The following is a 16,291-nucleotide window of genomic DNA, read 5'->3' on the forward strand; positions in this document are numbered from 1 at the left end:
AAATTGTGCCGTCTCCGCACGGCGATGACGCACAACCGGCACCGCCGATCGGAACGGGGAAACGAAACGGAGTGGAGCGGAACGGAACGGAATGCGCGCCGCCTCTGTGGGCTGCATGCGAAAGAATCTTGAGCACGAACACCGCGCATGGATGTGTTACACGCGTCGCGCAATTCTGCCCCCTTGTTGTTTCTGCAAGGTGGGGGGGGAGGGGGTTGGTGGGAGAGCAGTGACGTGTCAGCGGATGGCACGCCGAGTTCGATTCCCGGCGATTGACATACGAATCTGAATGTACCAGGGTCTTTCCAGTTTAACACGTGGCAGGATTTCGCGACCAATATCATCCATAATACAATCTTTGACTTGAAGCTTTCGTGACTGCAGGGATCCATGCTCTTTGGTTCTTTCGGTAAAGTAACGTAGGTTTAGAAAATAAAATAAAATGAATCACGACGTTTCGATCGCAACACAAGCAATCTTCATCAGGTGGGACAACCACAGCAAGAAAAAATGCTGAAGTAGTTCAGCATTACTCATTGGTTTTTTCGGTAAAGTCACGTATGTAGAAATAATTATATTAATATAAATCACTACGTTTCGACCGCAACACAAGCGATCTTCATCAGGTGTAAAAAACAAATCACGGATGTAAATACAACAAGAAGATGAGAATTCAACAATCCTAAGAAAAAAATATGTGATGCACAACCAGTCAGGCCAACAACACAGTTAGACACTTACCTGGCGAACCACGAATTTCAGAAGAGTGTTACATTTCGTGTTCAACCTCCGGATTGAACATACCAGCATAGACAGAGTGAACAAACACGAGGCACAAGTCAGCAGAAATACATGTACAGGGACACCAATTGGCAAGGAGAGGAAAGACGGACAGAGAAGCAAGGAAAAAGAAAAAGGGCCGGAGGGATGAACAGAAGCCTTAAATAAGAAGTAGAGGTGGGTGCTTTCTCCTGCCCCTCCCCCCGCCTCTGCTGCCATGCCCTGTTGCTCCGGACCCTCCCCCTCACCCCACCTCTACTTCTTATTTAAGGCTTCTGTTCATCCCTCCGGCCCTTTTTCTTTTTCCTTGCTTCTCTGTCCGTCTTTCCTCTCCTTGCCTCTTGGTGTCCCTGTATATGTATTTCTGCTGACTTGTTGAACACGAAATTTAACACTCCTCTGAAATTCGTGGTCCGCCAGGCAAGTGTCTAACTGTGTTGTTGGCCTGACTGGTTGTGCATCACGTATTTTTTTCTTAGGTTTGTTGAATTCTCGTCTCTCGTCTTCTTGTTGTATTTACCTCCGTGATTTGTTTTTTTACACCTGATGAAGATCGCTTGTGTTGCGGTCGAAACGTCATGATTTGTTTTAATATAATTTTATGGTATTTCTACATACGTGACTTTACCGAAAAAAACCAATGAGTAATTTATGCAGTCACGAAAGCTTTAATTCTTTATTAGTTCAGCATTTCTTACTTCAGCCTTTGTTCTTGCTGTGGTTGTCCCACCTGATGAAGATTGCTTGTGTTGCGATCGAAACCTCGTGATTCGTTATATTTTATTTTATTTCTACCGACGTGACTTCACGAAATAACCTAAGAGTATCGATAATACAGTTTTTTTGGCGGGTTAGAACGTGTGAACATATAAATGTGTCGTTGCTCGCAAGTGTTGTCAATCACATCTACCCCTCTATTTAAGGCGCGAAGTAGGAGGATTTCTCCACTAATCTGGCTGTCGCCTGATGAAGCTGGTTGTAATTACTGGCAAAACGTCGTGCTCAGATTGTAAATGTTGTGGCTTGGCTCTCCAACACACCGTTTGTGCTGTACTCGTGACGAATTGGCTACGCTCTGTTTACGTGACAACCCTTACTAGTTGCAACCCTTACTAGTGTCGGGTGGTGGCAGGCCTAACGACACATTTATATATTTACAATATCTAACCCAAACAAACCTGTATTAAGGGTCTTTCCAGGTGGCTTGTAACATCCCCCCCCCCGATTTAATTATTTAAACTTATATATTTTTTAATGAGGTTAATTTTCAACAGAAGTGAATATGCAAATGAAAAACTAAATATTATGGGTCAATTAATTGGGGGTCGCAAGACATCTGGACCACCCTGTACATTTGTGTGTGACTCGCCACGTTGTGGGAAGACCTTCATCCAGCAGTGGATTGACAAAGGTCTGTAAATTATTATTGTTGTTTGTCAGCGACTTCCATCCAGAACCTTCATCATCTTCGTCCATGGCGCAGGCACAGGCAACAAGTGGAATTTCTGGCAAGAGAGGAAGAGAGAGAGAGAGAGAATGAGGGAGAGAGAGGGAGCGAGAAAGCGAGAATACAAAACTGTGAACTTCATAAAAAAAATGTCAGCACGTACGTCAGCTTCCCAAAATAGTTTCAACCTTGGATCCTTTTGCGAAAGAAGTCTTGGAGTAAGCTGGAGAATATTGTTTCTAAATTTAGCCGCCTTGTGTGGGAGGACAATATTGTTCTGGTAAAAAAATTAAAACCACCCACCCACCCACGTGGTTACAAATTGGAATAATGACGCCAATGCAGCACCCGCCATTGCGAATTTGTGGGGGAAGAAAATGTGTTAATTGGGAAAGAAGCCGCAACTCTGCACTATTTAATTTTACGTCAAACACGAGGAGGCAGCAAAACAAAGTAAATAGCTTTGAGATTGTATTTGTTTTGTGCAACAACAAAAAAACACACACACAGTAGTCTGCACGTTTTTTTTAAATAATATATTTAGCGGGCGCATATATTTCACACGTTATACTTTCAAGATCTACGCGGCATCGCGAAGTAATCATATGATTTAATTGTAAACCTCTCCGCGGATGTGTTTAAAAGCCTCGTTATTTCGCGGGGACATTATGGAATCGCGAGCATAAATCCGCCGAGCAACGTTCTCATAAATAAGGTCATATTAACATGTACGCGCCACTGATTTACTCTGCCCCTGCTGTAATAGCGACCAATGTTCCATATGTCACAATCGCCTGCCTCTCTGCCGACAATATATACAATATACGCGATGCAAACGTGCCTCTTAACATTTAAAACACTGGTGGTTTCGCGGTGTGTCCAGAGATATATTGATATCTATCTCATGCGTACGCCGTGAGTGATGCAGCACAATCTCACATTGCTACATCATGGACCGTGGTAAAAAAAAAGAAAATTAATGTCGCGGTGCGGTAAACGCATCCGTGTCAGTCGTGGACGGTTTTTTTTTTGTGTTCACCGCAATAATAGGGTCTCAATTGGGGCGCTGCGACGTTGTGACCATGGAAACGAAAATTCCCAGTGGCATCCGTGACCCCCCTCCCCCACCCCCCTCCGTTGTGAATTTAAATTAGCGACGGGGGTTTTAAATTAGCGGCGGGATTTCGAAAAATTCCCAACACGGATTCGGCGACGAGGTGTTATTTCTTTTTGTTTTACCACCACTACCACCACCACGACTACTACACGTGTGTCAGGGGCCCGTCGCCACTCGCGCATACAGGTGGCTGTTGTAACCCCGATGCATTTCCGTTGATGGGTGCTCTATTCCCGAAAAAAACCCACATCGCCACGAGGTGACAAGTGGCATGCCCGTCTCTCCCCGCCCCCCCCCCCCCCCCCCAAAGCTCCCTCCGTGTTCCTGGAGTCGATAGGGGATTCCGCAGGCCGTTTTAAAGCGACCGGCTGAATTTTCAATTCTGAATTCTCAACAACAGGATTCGCAGCGGTGGGGTTCCCGCGGCGATTTCAATTTGCAATAATTAAAGGCGAATGCAGTGGAGAGGATAAGCGGCGACCTGAGGGCCTTTCCACACCTTGACATTGGTAATGATGCATCGGTAATACTGCATTGGTAATAATACCTTGGCAATAATACATCGTTAATAACTACATCGGTAATAATACATCGGGGTGCCGTTGTGGCAAGATGTTAACTACCTCGCTTGGTGTACAGGAGATCGTGGGTTCGATCCTGACCCTGACACCTGAATAATTTGAGGTTGCATGTCGACCCAGTGGTCGCGTGGATTTCTCTCCGGTTCCTCCACTTTTTCCCTCCACATTTAGAATCAACAACACGCGTTTAGAGTGTTTGGCTGCCGCTATAAATGTCCACGTGATAAGCCACTTCGTTGAACTATCAATTATGGCCAGGTCGCTTCTGTAAAAGAGCTATATGGCTCAGCCGGCTTTATCTGGTAAAATAATAGAAAGTGAATTACAAATACTGCAGTTGGTAATAATACATTGGTAATAATACATGGGTAATAATACATTGATAATAATACATTGGTAATCATACATTGGTAATCATACATCTGTAATCATACATTGGTAACAACCACCCTTTCTCCCACCTCTCGAATTTGTTTAAAAAACACATCTGCTATAAAGAGAGTGTTGAGACTCACTAAGGATTTCTTGGGAAAGTAACTGGCATTGCCATTAATCCTCTTAAAAACATATAATATTAACGATACTTTACATCACCTTTACGTGGTGATAAATTTAACGTTAAACGGCGTTAGATTAAAAGCAATTTGATAAAAAAAAATAATAACCTTGATTTGAAGCTTTCGTGACTGCAGGACATTTTTATTTAATTTTTATTTTATTTTATTTCTAACTACGTGACTTTACCGAAAGAACCAAATGGTAACAATAACAATCTTCGATGAAAACCCTTTTGTCAATCGACTGCTGGATGAAGGCCTTCCCCAAGCCTTTCGTTCATGGGTGTCATTTGACCATACTTCACAGTGCGGGTCAGTGCGAGTAGGACAACTGGGACAGCCCGGGACAGTTTCGGGTAGCACTCGCCACTGCTGTTGGCTGTGACCGGGAATCGAGCTGAGGGTCACCAGCTTCGTATTCCAGTACATTAAGCATGATGCCTCTGCACTGTATGAATACTTATTACGATTGTTATCTGTATTCACGTGCTATAAAAAGGACCATTGCCCGTTATTTTAAGGCCACGGCGTTATTGACGAATGTGTTGAGTTTCTGAGCATAATTACTTCTACAATAATGATTACGACGATGACGACGATGGTGACTAAAGTGATGAGGATGATAACAATGATGATGACGACGATGACGATGATGATGACAATGATGACGATGATAACGATGGCAATGATGATGATTACGACAATGATGACGACACCGACGACGATGATGATGGCTATGATGACGATGACAATGATGATGACGATGACTACGATGATGATGATGACGACGATAATGATGATGACTATGATGAAAATGACGACGACGACGATGACTATGATAATGATGATGGAGGCGGCGTGAAGTTAAACGGTGCTCGATAAAAACGCGGCAGGCGAACGAAGCCATCTCGGGATCATCAATAGTCAAAGTTATTTTCGCGATAAACAGATCGGCCCGGGCAACAATGAAAATGCTAAAGATGTCCCCTAATGCGACGGGAGTGACAATTCCACGCGAGCCAAACGCTCCGTCCGCTCTTCACACACACACAGACGCACATGATAGGGCTGCGTGCCCAGCCTCCGCCACTGATAGCCAAGCGCTCGATTGAGATCTGTTCAGCTCGACCGGAATGGCTCGTTGGGCTGCAGAGAACACTGATACAAAGAGCTCCGGCACGTGGACGGACCTAATTTCCTCTCTTCCCGCTATCTCGCGCAGCCGTGAAGCACATCAAGAGGCGTGACCTGATGTTGAAGAGAGAGCTGGGGGAAGGAGCCTTCGGGAAAGTGTTTTTGGCGGAGTGCTTCAACCTGTACCCAGACATCGAAAAGACGCCCGTGGCTGTCAAGGTTTGTCGTACCCCTCTTTTACCGTTCTAACACGGGATTACGCTGCCATGAAATTAGGCGGCGGCTGCCTAAGGATGTGTGTGTATGTATGTACGTGTGTTGAACCTCTTTTGCACCGTACGTAGCCAACAGCGCTAATCGGAGGTGCGGGGTAAGGACAAGAAACTGAACGTGAAAAAAATCAGTTCTAAAAAAAAATCCGTTTTCGATCTAGATTTTACAGTGCATAGCTCCGGTGGCTTCCTAACATGGGAAGGAAGAGCGTTCCAGACGGCCGCAGAAGCGAGACTGAAAGCGCGCGATGCGGTGACCGTCTGTCTTCGATGGCCAGCCAAAAGCCGCTGCGAGGACGGCCGGGAGTTCGCGTGACGGTTTATGCCCCCAGACGGGATCAGCAAGTGGGCAGGAGTCGACGCGACGGAGATGGAGCGACAAGAGATCATGTTGCAGGAGATGGATCCTGGATCCTGGCACCGCGAGGCCGTGGGGGCACGGACAACTTTCCCCTTAACGGAGGCGGAGAGACAGCGGCTGGTGGTGGTGGCGGCCGATGGGCCCGAGGAAGGATGCAGTCCGACATCTGCATCGCTTGTCATCGTGGTGGTTGTTCAGCGTGGACATCTCATCGATATTATGAGATGAGGTGTCTAATATTAGGAAGTCACTGGAGCCTATGCACTTTTCAATCGAGATAAAAAAAATAATAATCTTTAGAACTGTTTTTTTGTTGTGTTTATTATTTTTGTCCTACCCCCCCCCCCCCACCCCCGCATCTCCTATTCGCATGGTTGGCTACGTACGGTGCGAAAGAAAGTTCACCATACATACGTCTATAGAAATCTATATAAGATAAGATCCAGCCTGCAAGAAAGCATTTGCAATGTTTCCTTTGCCAAGGGAAGCTCACTCTCCATGCATGGTGTGAAAAACTATAAATTACCGTGTAATAATAATAATATTCGTTTTCAGCGTTTCCTAATCGACCATTGCATGGAGGCTTTCCTACAAAAAAATAGTCATGGGGTACGTTTGACCATAATCACCCCGCTGGTCAGCGTGGCATGTGGTGAAAAGGAAGGCCAGGTGGGAAAGGCCAGAACTGGTTCAGATATCGATCATTCACCTTAGTCCTGGCTGGGAATCTAACTCAGGCCATCGGGTTCATTAGCACATGGTGCGCTTAACCACTGCGGTTCCACTGTTCAACCTCTCATATCGACCAACTTTGTAAAACTCTGCCATTCTTCCTGCTTAACAATTTAACTTTTTCTTACAGGGCTTCAAAAGCAATAGGGGATTCCCTTATCTCAATTGGGCAAGTTGATAAAACCACAGCATCAGGAATTATTCTGTATTTATTTTTATTTCCCTGCCAAAGAAAATAACATTTCATTCTGTATAATGCACGGGTTTGCTGCCTTATCCTGTACAGTTCCACCGATGTATACTTTGATCCTAGAGCCACTGACCCCGTACATGGCTCATCAGGACTATCTGGGGGTAACAAAAATGTGAACAAAGGTTTCTCTTAAAAGTTTGTATCTCTCTAGATCACTAATACGGATGATAGCAAGCGTCAGCGTAGCAGCCTTTTAATGAGAGCATTGTTTTTAGTTAATTAAAGAAAGGTGCCGGAGCACACTCGATGGAGACTATTGCTTTGCAACAAAACATTTAATGTGACTTGGAAAATCGACTCAATGTGAGAATTGAGTAGAAAAGTTATGCAGGATAAGCTTCATGTCCATGGTGGACAATGCCCATGGTGGACATTCTCAGTGATGGACACTGCCCATGGTGGACACGTTCAGTGGTGGACACTGCCCATGATGAATACTGTCCATTGTGGACACTACCCTTGGTGGAGACTCCCAGTGGTGGACGATGCCCACGGTGGAGGCTGGTGGCAGTTGTCCAGCCCAGGTGGTATACCGAGCAAGCCCCCTCTCTCGCCTGCCACTTTGCAAGCACGCGGCTTCCCGTGCGACCTATACGTGGGCACTGCACTAGACAACAATCCGGGCCATATCCACCCACATGCCCCCCCCTCCCCCCATGCCCCCCTTCCACGCCCCTTTCACCCTCTCCTCCCCCCATGTCCTCATTCTCCACCCCCCCACCGCATTAGAATTGATGGCCGTGGTGCCACCCTCCCCCCCACCCCCCCCCACCCCCTGTTATTAGGAGCAACGGGCAAGGCACTCCGGCACTGCAGGCATGGTTTGTCATGGGCACGACGGTGAGCGTGCTTCCGTAATAAAAAAAATGGAAATTAATGAACTGAAAAAATAATGAGAATTTCTTTCGCGAGAGGAGAAGAAAAAAAAACGTGCTCGACGAGCGGGGATACCTTTGTTATATCGCGGCCGCATTAGTAATGCAAATTCAAAAGAAGGTTTGGTAATTAGAAACAAAAAGTCTTCAAATTGTGTTTCCAGGCGAGCGGCTGTGATCATAGCTCAGGTGATAAATTTCGCAGGTTATCCCTCGCTACAATCCCACGCTCATCCCGGCGATGCCCTATTTCGGCATCTGAAGCCACAATTTAAATTGACTGTGCCACCTCCCCCACCACCCCCACCGTGTGGGTCTCCTGCCCAGGTGACTGCATCGTTAAATGAGCACCGGGGCACCCGAGTTAGCCATGCTGACGTGCATACGAGAGAAAGCAAACCCGCTCACCCACCCACCCGCTCACCCACCCACTCACCCACCCACCCGATCACCCACCCGCTCACCCACCCGCTCACCCACCCACCCGCTCACCCACTCACCCGCTCATTCAACCCACCCACCCCTCACCCACGCGCTCACCCACCCACTCAATCGCCCACCCCCGCCTTTCAGTCCAGCCAGGCTTCACACAGAGTCCGCCCGAGCGTCGCTCCTTCAACCATCGTTCCTCCCCCCTTGGAGCACCCTGAGCACCGGCGAATGGTACACGGCGGTGATGATCATCCGTCGCCCTTCCGGGGGGGTTTTACCTGCTTCCGCTCTGCTGGCTTACAACCCTTTTGCTGATTTACGGACATCGCAGCACTTTGAAGCAGGGGACACAAAGACAAAGATCCCTCCCGCGTTGCATTAACAGACTGTAGGGGCAAGTGCTGTTAGCGAGCAGCACCTATGAAGGCCGGAACGGTACGCGATGTAGTGGGTGGGCCAGGACCACGCCCGACCACCTTTGTCTCCTCCGTGGCGATGTTTTTACATATCGCACCAGGTACTCATTTGAGGCTGAGTCGATCTAGGGGAAGCCCAGCACCGGTTCAGATAATCGTCACCGGTGTTGGCCCTGAGCAGGAATCGAACCCGGGTCGTCGGGTTTGTAGCGCGGCGTGCAAACCGCTCGACTTGCGTGCAGGGGACATAGACATACACGCACAAACACGCACAGACACGCACATACACGCACAGACACGCACAGACACGCGCAGACCTGAAAATAACAATAAGGTATTTAATTAGCGTCATACATTTACTCGGTTATATAATTCCCAGGGACACATTACGCATAGTTGGTGATTTTTTTCCCCTCTCCTATGTCCACCCCCCCGGCAAGCAATGCAATGGTCTAATAATGTGAAATGTGTACGTGAGATAATGAATACTTGAATGTGATTCAGGCGAATGGCCAGAGGACATTGGAGGACGTAGGCTGGTCAAGTGATTATGTGGGATCAGGAGTAGGGGAGAGTTGTGGACTGGACAGCCCTCTCGGTGATGATTAGACACCAGCACTCCAACACTGCAGCTACACACACACACACACGCCAGTGTAAGGCCATTTCTACCAAATGCAAAAACATACTTTCGCGAAAAATTTGAAAACAAAAATAAGCGGACAATTTTTCGCTTTCATAATTTCATAATGTTTAGTCAAATTGAGATGCGAAAGCAATATTTGTTCTGACACCGTAACGTCGTAGGACACCCCCCCCCCCCCCCCCCCAAAGCACGAGTCCCGGGTCGATCGCCCCAGTTCGAAAAGTTGTGTTTGCTCTGGTAGAACACGAGCATTTAGCTTAAATAAAAAAAGGTGCAGGCTATACAATCTATTTTCTAATGCCACTGCTGGGGGAATAATTAATTTTAATAGATGAATCAATGTCTATTTCCACTTCCACGTAATTTTTGTTTATTGCACTTCCAATCAAGAGGCCTTCCTTCCGGGAGAGCATAAACTCATCGGCGCATCGTCGACGAATGTTTCCACCGCGAATCTCGTCGAAGGCACTTGCCTTCGACGAGCCTCCGCCACGTCCATTCGATGATTATTTACCACACCCATTCGCCCATCAGTTTTACCTCGCCACATCTTCGCGCTCGTGCGGCGGCGCCCCGTCCGACGTTATCCAGCGAAGGGCGCCACATGTGTCCGCGCGTATACACACGTGCGTGTGAAAACATAAATTATGACTGTTTGCGACCGCCATCGCCACCACGAGCAAATTCCGGTCGCCCGACGACAGACGTTCCCTCCCTCGCGCAGACCCTGAAGGACCTCAGCGGCGGTGCACGCAAGGATTTCTACCGCGAGGCAGAGCTCCTCACGAACCTGCAGCACGACCACATCGTGCGCTTCTACGGCGTCTGCTCCGAGGGCGAGCCGCTCATCATGGTGTTCGAGTACATGCGGCACGGTGACCTCAACAAGTTCCTCAGGTGAGATCTCGGTATGTGTGGCAAGGTGACCTCAACAAGTTCCTCAGGTGAGATATCGGTATGTGTGGCAAGGTGACTTCAACAAGTTCCTCAGGTGAGATCTCGGTATGTGTGGCACAGTGACTTCAACAAGTTCCTCAGGTGAGATCTCGGTATGTGTGGCACGGTGACTTCAACAAGTTCCTCAGGTGAGATCTCGGTATTTGTGGCACGGTGACTTCAACAAGTTCCTCAGGTGAGATCTCGGTATGTGTGGCACAGTGACTTCAACAAGTTCCTCAGGTGAGATCTCGGTATGTGTGGCACGGTGACTTCAACAAGTTCCTCAGGTGAGATCTCGGTATGTGTGGCAAGGTGACTTCAACAAGTTCCTCAGGTGAGATCTCGGTATGTGCGGCAAGGTGACTTCAACAAGTTCCTCAGGTGAGATCTCGGTATGTGTGGCAAGGTGACTTCAACAAGTTCCTCAGGTGAGATCTCGGTATGTGCGGCAAGGTGACCCCAACAAGTTCCTCAGGTGAGATCTCGGTATGTGTGGCACAGTGACTTCAACAAGCTCCTCAGGTGAGATCTCGGTATGTGTGGCAAGGTGACTTCAACAAGTTCCTCAGGTGAGATCTCGGTATGTGTGGCACAGTGACTTCAACAAGTTCCTCAGGTGAGATCTCGGTATGTGCGGCAAGGTGACTTCAACAAGTTCCTCAGGTGAGATCTCGGTATGTGTGGCAAGGTGACCCCAACAAGTTCCTCAGGTGAGATCTCGGTATGTGTGGCAAGGTGACTTCAACAAGTTCCTCAGGTGAGATCTCAGTATGTGTGGCAAGGTGACCTCAATAAGTTCCTCAGGTGAGATCTCGGTATGTGTGGCAAGGTGACTTCAACAAGTTCCTCAGGTGAGATCTCGGTATGTGTGGCAAGGTGACTTCAACAAGTTCCTCAGGTGAGATCTCGGTATGTGTGGCAAGGTGACTTCAACAAGTTCCTCAGGTGAGATCTCGGTATGTGTGGCGCGGTGACTTCAACAAGTTCCTCAGGTGAGATCTCGGTATGTGTGGCAAGGTGACTTCAACAAGTTCCTCAGGTGAGATCTCGGTATGTGTGGCACGGTGACCCCAACAAGTCCTTCAGGTGAGATCTCGGTATGTGTGGCAAGGTGACTTCAACAAGTTCCTCAGGTGAGATCTCGGTATGTGTGGCACGGTGACTTCAACAAGTTCCTCAGGTGAGATCTCGGTATGTGTGGCAAGGTGACCTTAAAAAGTTCCTCAGGTAATCAAGGTGCCGCAGACATCTCGTGTTCCAGCCACTGTGTGGTTGATTAGGGTCCTCATGTGGTAAGTAGATTTGATTATAATTATTAGTAAGGCACTTGTTTTACTCAGGATTAGTCTCACTGAGTCTCAAGACTCTTTCTCAGAAGGGTCCTACCAGGTTTTCGCAGTAGGGAGGGCAATTATTGTGGTCTGCAATCCAAAGTGAGTGATTTGCGGTGGAATCTTTTCAAATTTGGTCCGTGACGCTGGTACACAATGTCACTCCCTTTTGTACAAATGGCGTCACGGGACCTTTAACGTCCACTCTGCAGCAGACGGCGTGGAGTATTTTTACGATAATTAATCGGGGCGGCCGCTCGATTCGAACCGTAAACAAGTGGCAAATGCACTACCGCTATGTCACGTCGCCAAGAGCAAAATATAGTGACCCATAGAACTGCATCGAGACCCATAGACCTACGTAGAGACCCAGAGACTTCCACATAGACCTATAAAATTACGTAGAGACCCATAGGCGCAAGTTGACTGAGCTGTGATTACATGGGGTTCTCGAATGTACAGAGTTCATGGCTTCAGCCCAGTTATAAACGACTTCACACACACAAAAAAAAACATCACAATAATAATAATGGTTTTTGAACTCAGTTTGTCAAAATTCCAGCTCTCAAAGTGCAACATTGTCGGTCTGACTTCTACGCGGCAGCCGATTTGTCTCCAGCGGCGCACGTGGGGAAGTGAACCTCTGTTGTGTGTGGCTGCAACGGGTCACCTGACGGGATCTCGGCAGTCGTTCCGCGACATCTTCCTCCGTGTGCCATTTTCTACGGTGCGGGGTGGCGCACCGCCCTGCTCGGATTTCAGATGGACTCTTGTTTGTCTCATCACGTGACTCCCGACAGCACACTCGGAATAAAATTGGGGAATTACAAGAAGAACCCCCCCCCCACTTTCCAGTACTTTAATGTTCAAAGTCAAAGTATATTGAGAGACACAGGGCGAATGCTCATGTACATTGTTGACCTTGATCCAGAAATAACAAAATTAATAATGCCCTTTATTTAACCTAGAAGAGGCCTTGCTGAGTCTCAAAACTACATTTTTTCAGGAGGCTCCCGCATTGAGCCAACGTATGGCCAACTCCACTAATGAGAGCCTGCCGTCATGCGGGAGGAAGTGTATGTGCGCGTGTTGAACTTGTTTCGCATCGTACGTAGGCAACCGTGCCATTCCGAGGTGCGAAATCGGTGGAGCCACGCACACACAACACACAAAATCCTGCGTACGTGTGGATTGCAGAATCCATTGCTCTGCTGCCACCCCCTGGCAGACTCTGATGCGCAACCGCTGTTGACCTTGGCGGGCAGGCTGGTGGTGACACTGGTGCCTCGCAGCAGGAAGTTCCCCGGGCTCGATTCGCGACGCGGGATTACTTTTCTCCGTGGTGGAGTTTGTCAAGTTCTCCCGCTGATCTGCGCGGGTTTCCTTTGGGTCCTCCGGTTTCCTCCAAGAGCTTCAAGCAGCCATACATGTGTTGGCCACACATCCCAATGTTGAAATAATTATACTGCAAGCTACTCAGTTGGGATCACACGCAGCAGCAGCAGGAGCAGCAGGAGCAGCAGCAGCAACTTCGGCCCCTCTTGCGAAATCTTGGCAGGACCCTCCCGCACCTCCGATTAGAAGTTCAACGTACGTACATACGTTAAATAGAGGATTACACGTCGCACCACGTACTCATTTGAGGCTGAGCCAGCCTAGGGGAGGCGCAGAGGATCGGTTCAGATAATCCTCATCACTGGTGTTGTGGCCACAGGCAGGAATCGAACTCACGAAGAACAACAACCGCCAGTCGCCACTAAGTGGCGGTGACATCACCACGGCGCCTGTGCCAGGCTACGTGCACGTTAAGGCCACGTGAAAGTGTCGAAGGGCCCGCTGGCAGGAGGTCACGGGACAGACCCAGGTGTCATGGGGTTGACTGACTGAGATGACTGGCAGATACACACCACCTGTGCCCCCTACTGTGCTATCTTGCGTGCAGCACTTTCCGATGGTATCCACTGATGAGGCGTTGTTTTTTTTCATTTTACTTCTCAATAAACAGAACGCTGAGCACATCGAATAATCCCGTACCCTCCTGTGTGCACCCCCCCCCCCCCCCCCGTATTTCATAGTCCCCGGGTATTTCTTGGTTTTAATGGCACGGCGGGCTCGTGGGAGCAGAGAGGGCCCAAATTCGGAGACCCCTTGTGCTGTACATGACGTCTACCCCGCTCTTGCCGCGCAGATGGACGAGAGGGCTTTACATTTCCCAGAGGGGAATTTTTACTCTTTTCGTTTTGCTTTTTGCTTTCTGGTTTTAGCCGACGGATATTTGTTTTTTTTTCCATATATAGGAAGCCCTCACGTGCGCGCGTGTGTGCTGTGCGGAGCGGTAGTGTAACGGTTAGCGCAACGCGCTACGAGCCCGTTCGATTCCCGCTCACGGCCACCAACACCAGTGACTAATATCTGAACCGGTCCTGTAATTCCCCTCGGTCGACTAGCCTGGTGCGGTGTGTAAATATCACCACGGGGGAGACAAAGGCGGCCGGGGGCGGTGATGGCCACCCTCGTGTACCGTTCAGGCCTTCATAGGTGCTCGCTAACAGCACTTGCCCCAACACTCTGTTAAGGCTGTATAGGGGATCTTTGTCTTTATTGTGAGAGTTGTGTGTGTGAGATGCCCTTAGCCCCCAGTGAAATGACACTGGCCACTCGCTCCACATCTCATTATAAGACCTCAAAATTATTTTTTTACCGAAATTAAATAAAGGAAATGTGAGCGTGCACTTAAATTGTTTTAAGAAATAATTTATTCTGACCAACCCTAAAATATTACCATTTTTTTTACGTTTAGTCCCTTCAACGTCAGAAGAGGCAATCGACCAATGAGATCTCTTTGATACGAAAAATTAATATCTCGGAATATTATAAATGTTGGTGATGATGGCATGCTGTCATGGGCAGCACACTAGAATGTCCATCCAGAGGTCACCAGGTCAACACCCCTCAGGGGTGGCAGTTGAAACGGTGGCAAGTTTCTAAAATCCACCCCGCAGCCTCTTTCCACCCAGCAGTGTAAATGGGTTCACCACAGTTAGACGATTGACAAGTCGTGTGTGTGACGGTTTAGCACGCTGCGCTACGAACCCGGCGACAAGAGTTGGGATTCCCGCTCACGGGCAACACCAGTGACGATTATGAGAAACTCGTCGTGGGCCTCCCCTAGGTCGACTCAGCCTAAAACGAGTACCTGGTGTGGTGTGTAAACATCGCCCCTGGGGGGACAAAGGCGCCCAGGCGTGGTGTTGGCGATCCACCCCCATAGGTGCTCACTAACAGCACTTGCCCCAACAGTCTGTTCAGGCTATACAGGGAGTCTTTGTGGTGTGGTAATGTGTGGGTATTCCCACATTTTACAAGACGTCTGGACCGCGTGGAAGAGGAAGCTAATGCAATCAATTAACAGGGGCTCTCGAGAGCAGGGGTCCCCAACCCCCGGGCTGCGGACCGGTACCGGTACCGGTCCCTGGCCTGTTAGGAACCGGGCCGCACAGCAGCAGGAGGTGAGAGCGGTGAGTCCGCGCGTGGCCCGCCCCCATTATTTTATTATTTACCACTTCCGTCCGCGCCTCTTTCCCGCACTGCGCACTCAGTCTCAGTCACAGTGTTGGTATGAAGCCCACAAGCTCTAACCCCTAGTAGCCACAATGAATAAAAAAAACGTCGCTGGAGAGCTTCTTTTAAAAGGGGGAAAGACCCAATGATGAACCCCCGCCCACCACCGGTCCGTGAAAAAATTGTCTTCCATGAAACCGGTCCCTGCTGCCAAAAAGGTTGTGGACCGCTGCTTGAGAAAGTTCTCGAGTGAAGGCCCCTCCAGTAGCAGTGGCATCAGCAGGCAATTGCACGGCTGCCCCTTTGCCCTCATCTTATATATAGACAATAGTAATAATAAATAGAATACAAAGTAAATTTCGATTTAAAGCTTCATCTTCTTTGGTTCTTTCGGTAAAGTCACGTAGAATGAGAATAACACAATAAAATTCTCACGACGTTTCGGCCACAACACAAGCGGCCTTCATCAGGTGAAGGGACGAGACTGTCTGGAGGACAGTGCTGGAGCGAACACAGCCAAGCTCAGACCGCGACCTTTAAGCTTGGTTACGCACAGCGCAGAAGAATATCAACAACACACATATCCAAATGATCGTAATTTCCTGCAGACTTTTTTTTTACATACACAAAAAAATCAAAGCCCTCTAACGGTGCCAGATGATGGAAGCTTCAACAAAAAAATCACACGGAGAATCAGATCATTACAGCGCCACACACTGATGCCCGCTCCTTTGTCAAGCTTTTGATCGCCGGCTCATTTCGGGAGATGTTGGGTATCAAATAAATGTGATTTTTTTTTTTACACTAAAGCAGTTCGAATCGCTGGACTACTTAATTATTTTTCACCAAAATTAATG

The 16,291-nt window shown here is 48.4% G+C and overlaps 1 protein-coding gene across 1 annotated transcript in view; it reads left to right on the forward strand.

Moving 5' to 3' along the window:
* Positions 1–16,291, forward strand: part of LOC103091785 (BDNF/NT-3 growth factors receptor) — a 270,811-nt gene that overhangs the window by 189,065 nt on the left and 65,455 nt on the right. Inside the window, exons 13-14 of the mRNA XM_076075159.1 lie at positions 5,705–5,835; positions 10,328–10,500. Coding sequence (XP_075931274.1) covers positions 5,705–5,835; positions 10,328–10,500 — 304 coding nt within the window. The remainder of the gene's footprint in view (positions 1–5,704; positions 5,836–10,327; positions 10,501–16,291) is intronic.

The sequence above is a fragment of the Petromyzon marinus genome, chromosome 52 (assembly GCF_048934315.1).
Source record: "Petromyzon marinus isolate PM22_M1 ecotype Great Lakes invasive population chromosome 52, UKy_Petmar_22M1.pri1.0, whole genome shotgun sequence".
Lineage (NCBI taxonomy): Eukaryota > Metazoa > Chordata > Hyperoartia > Petromyzontiformes > Petromyzontidae > Petromyzon > Petromyzon marinus.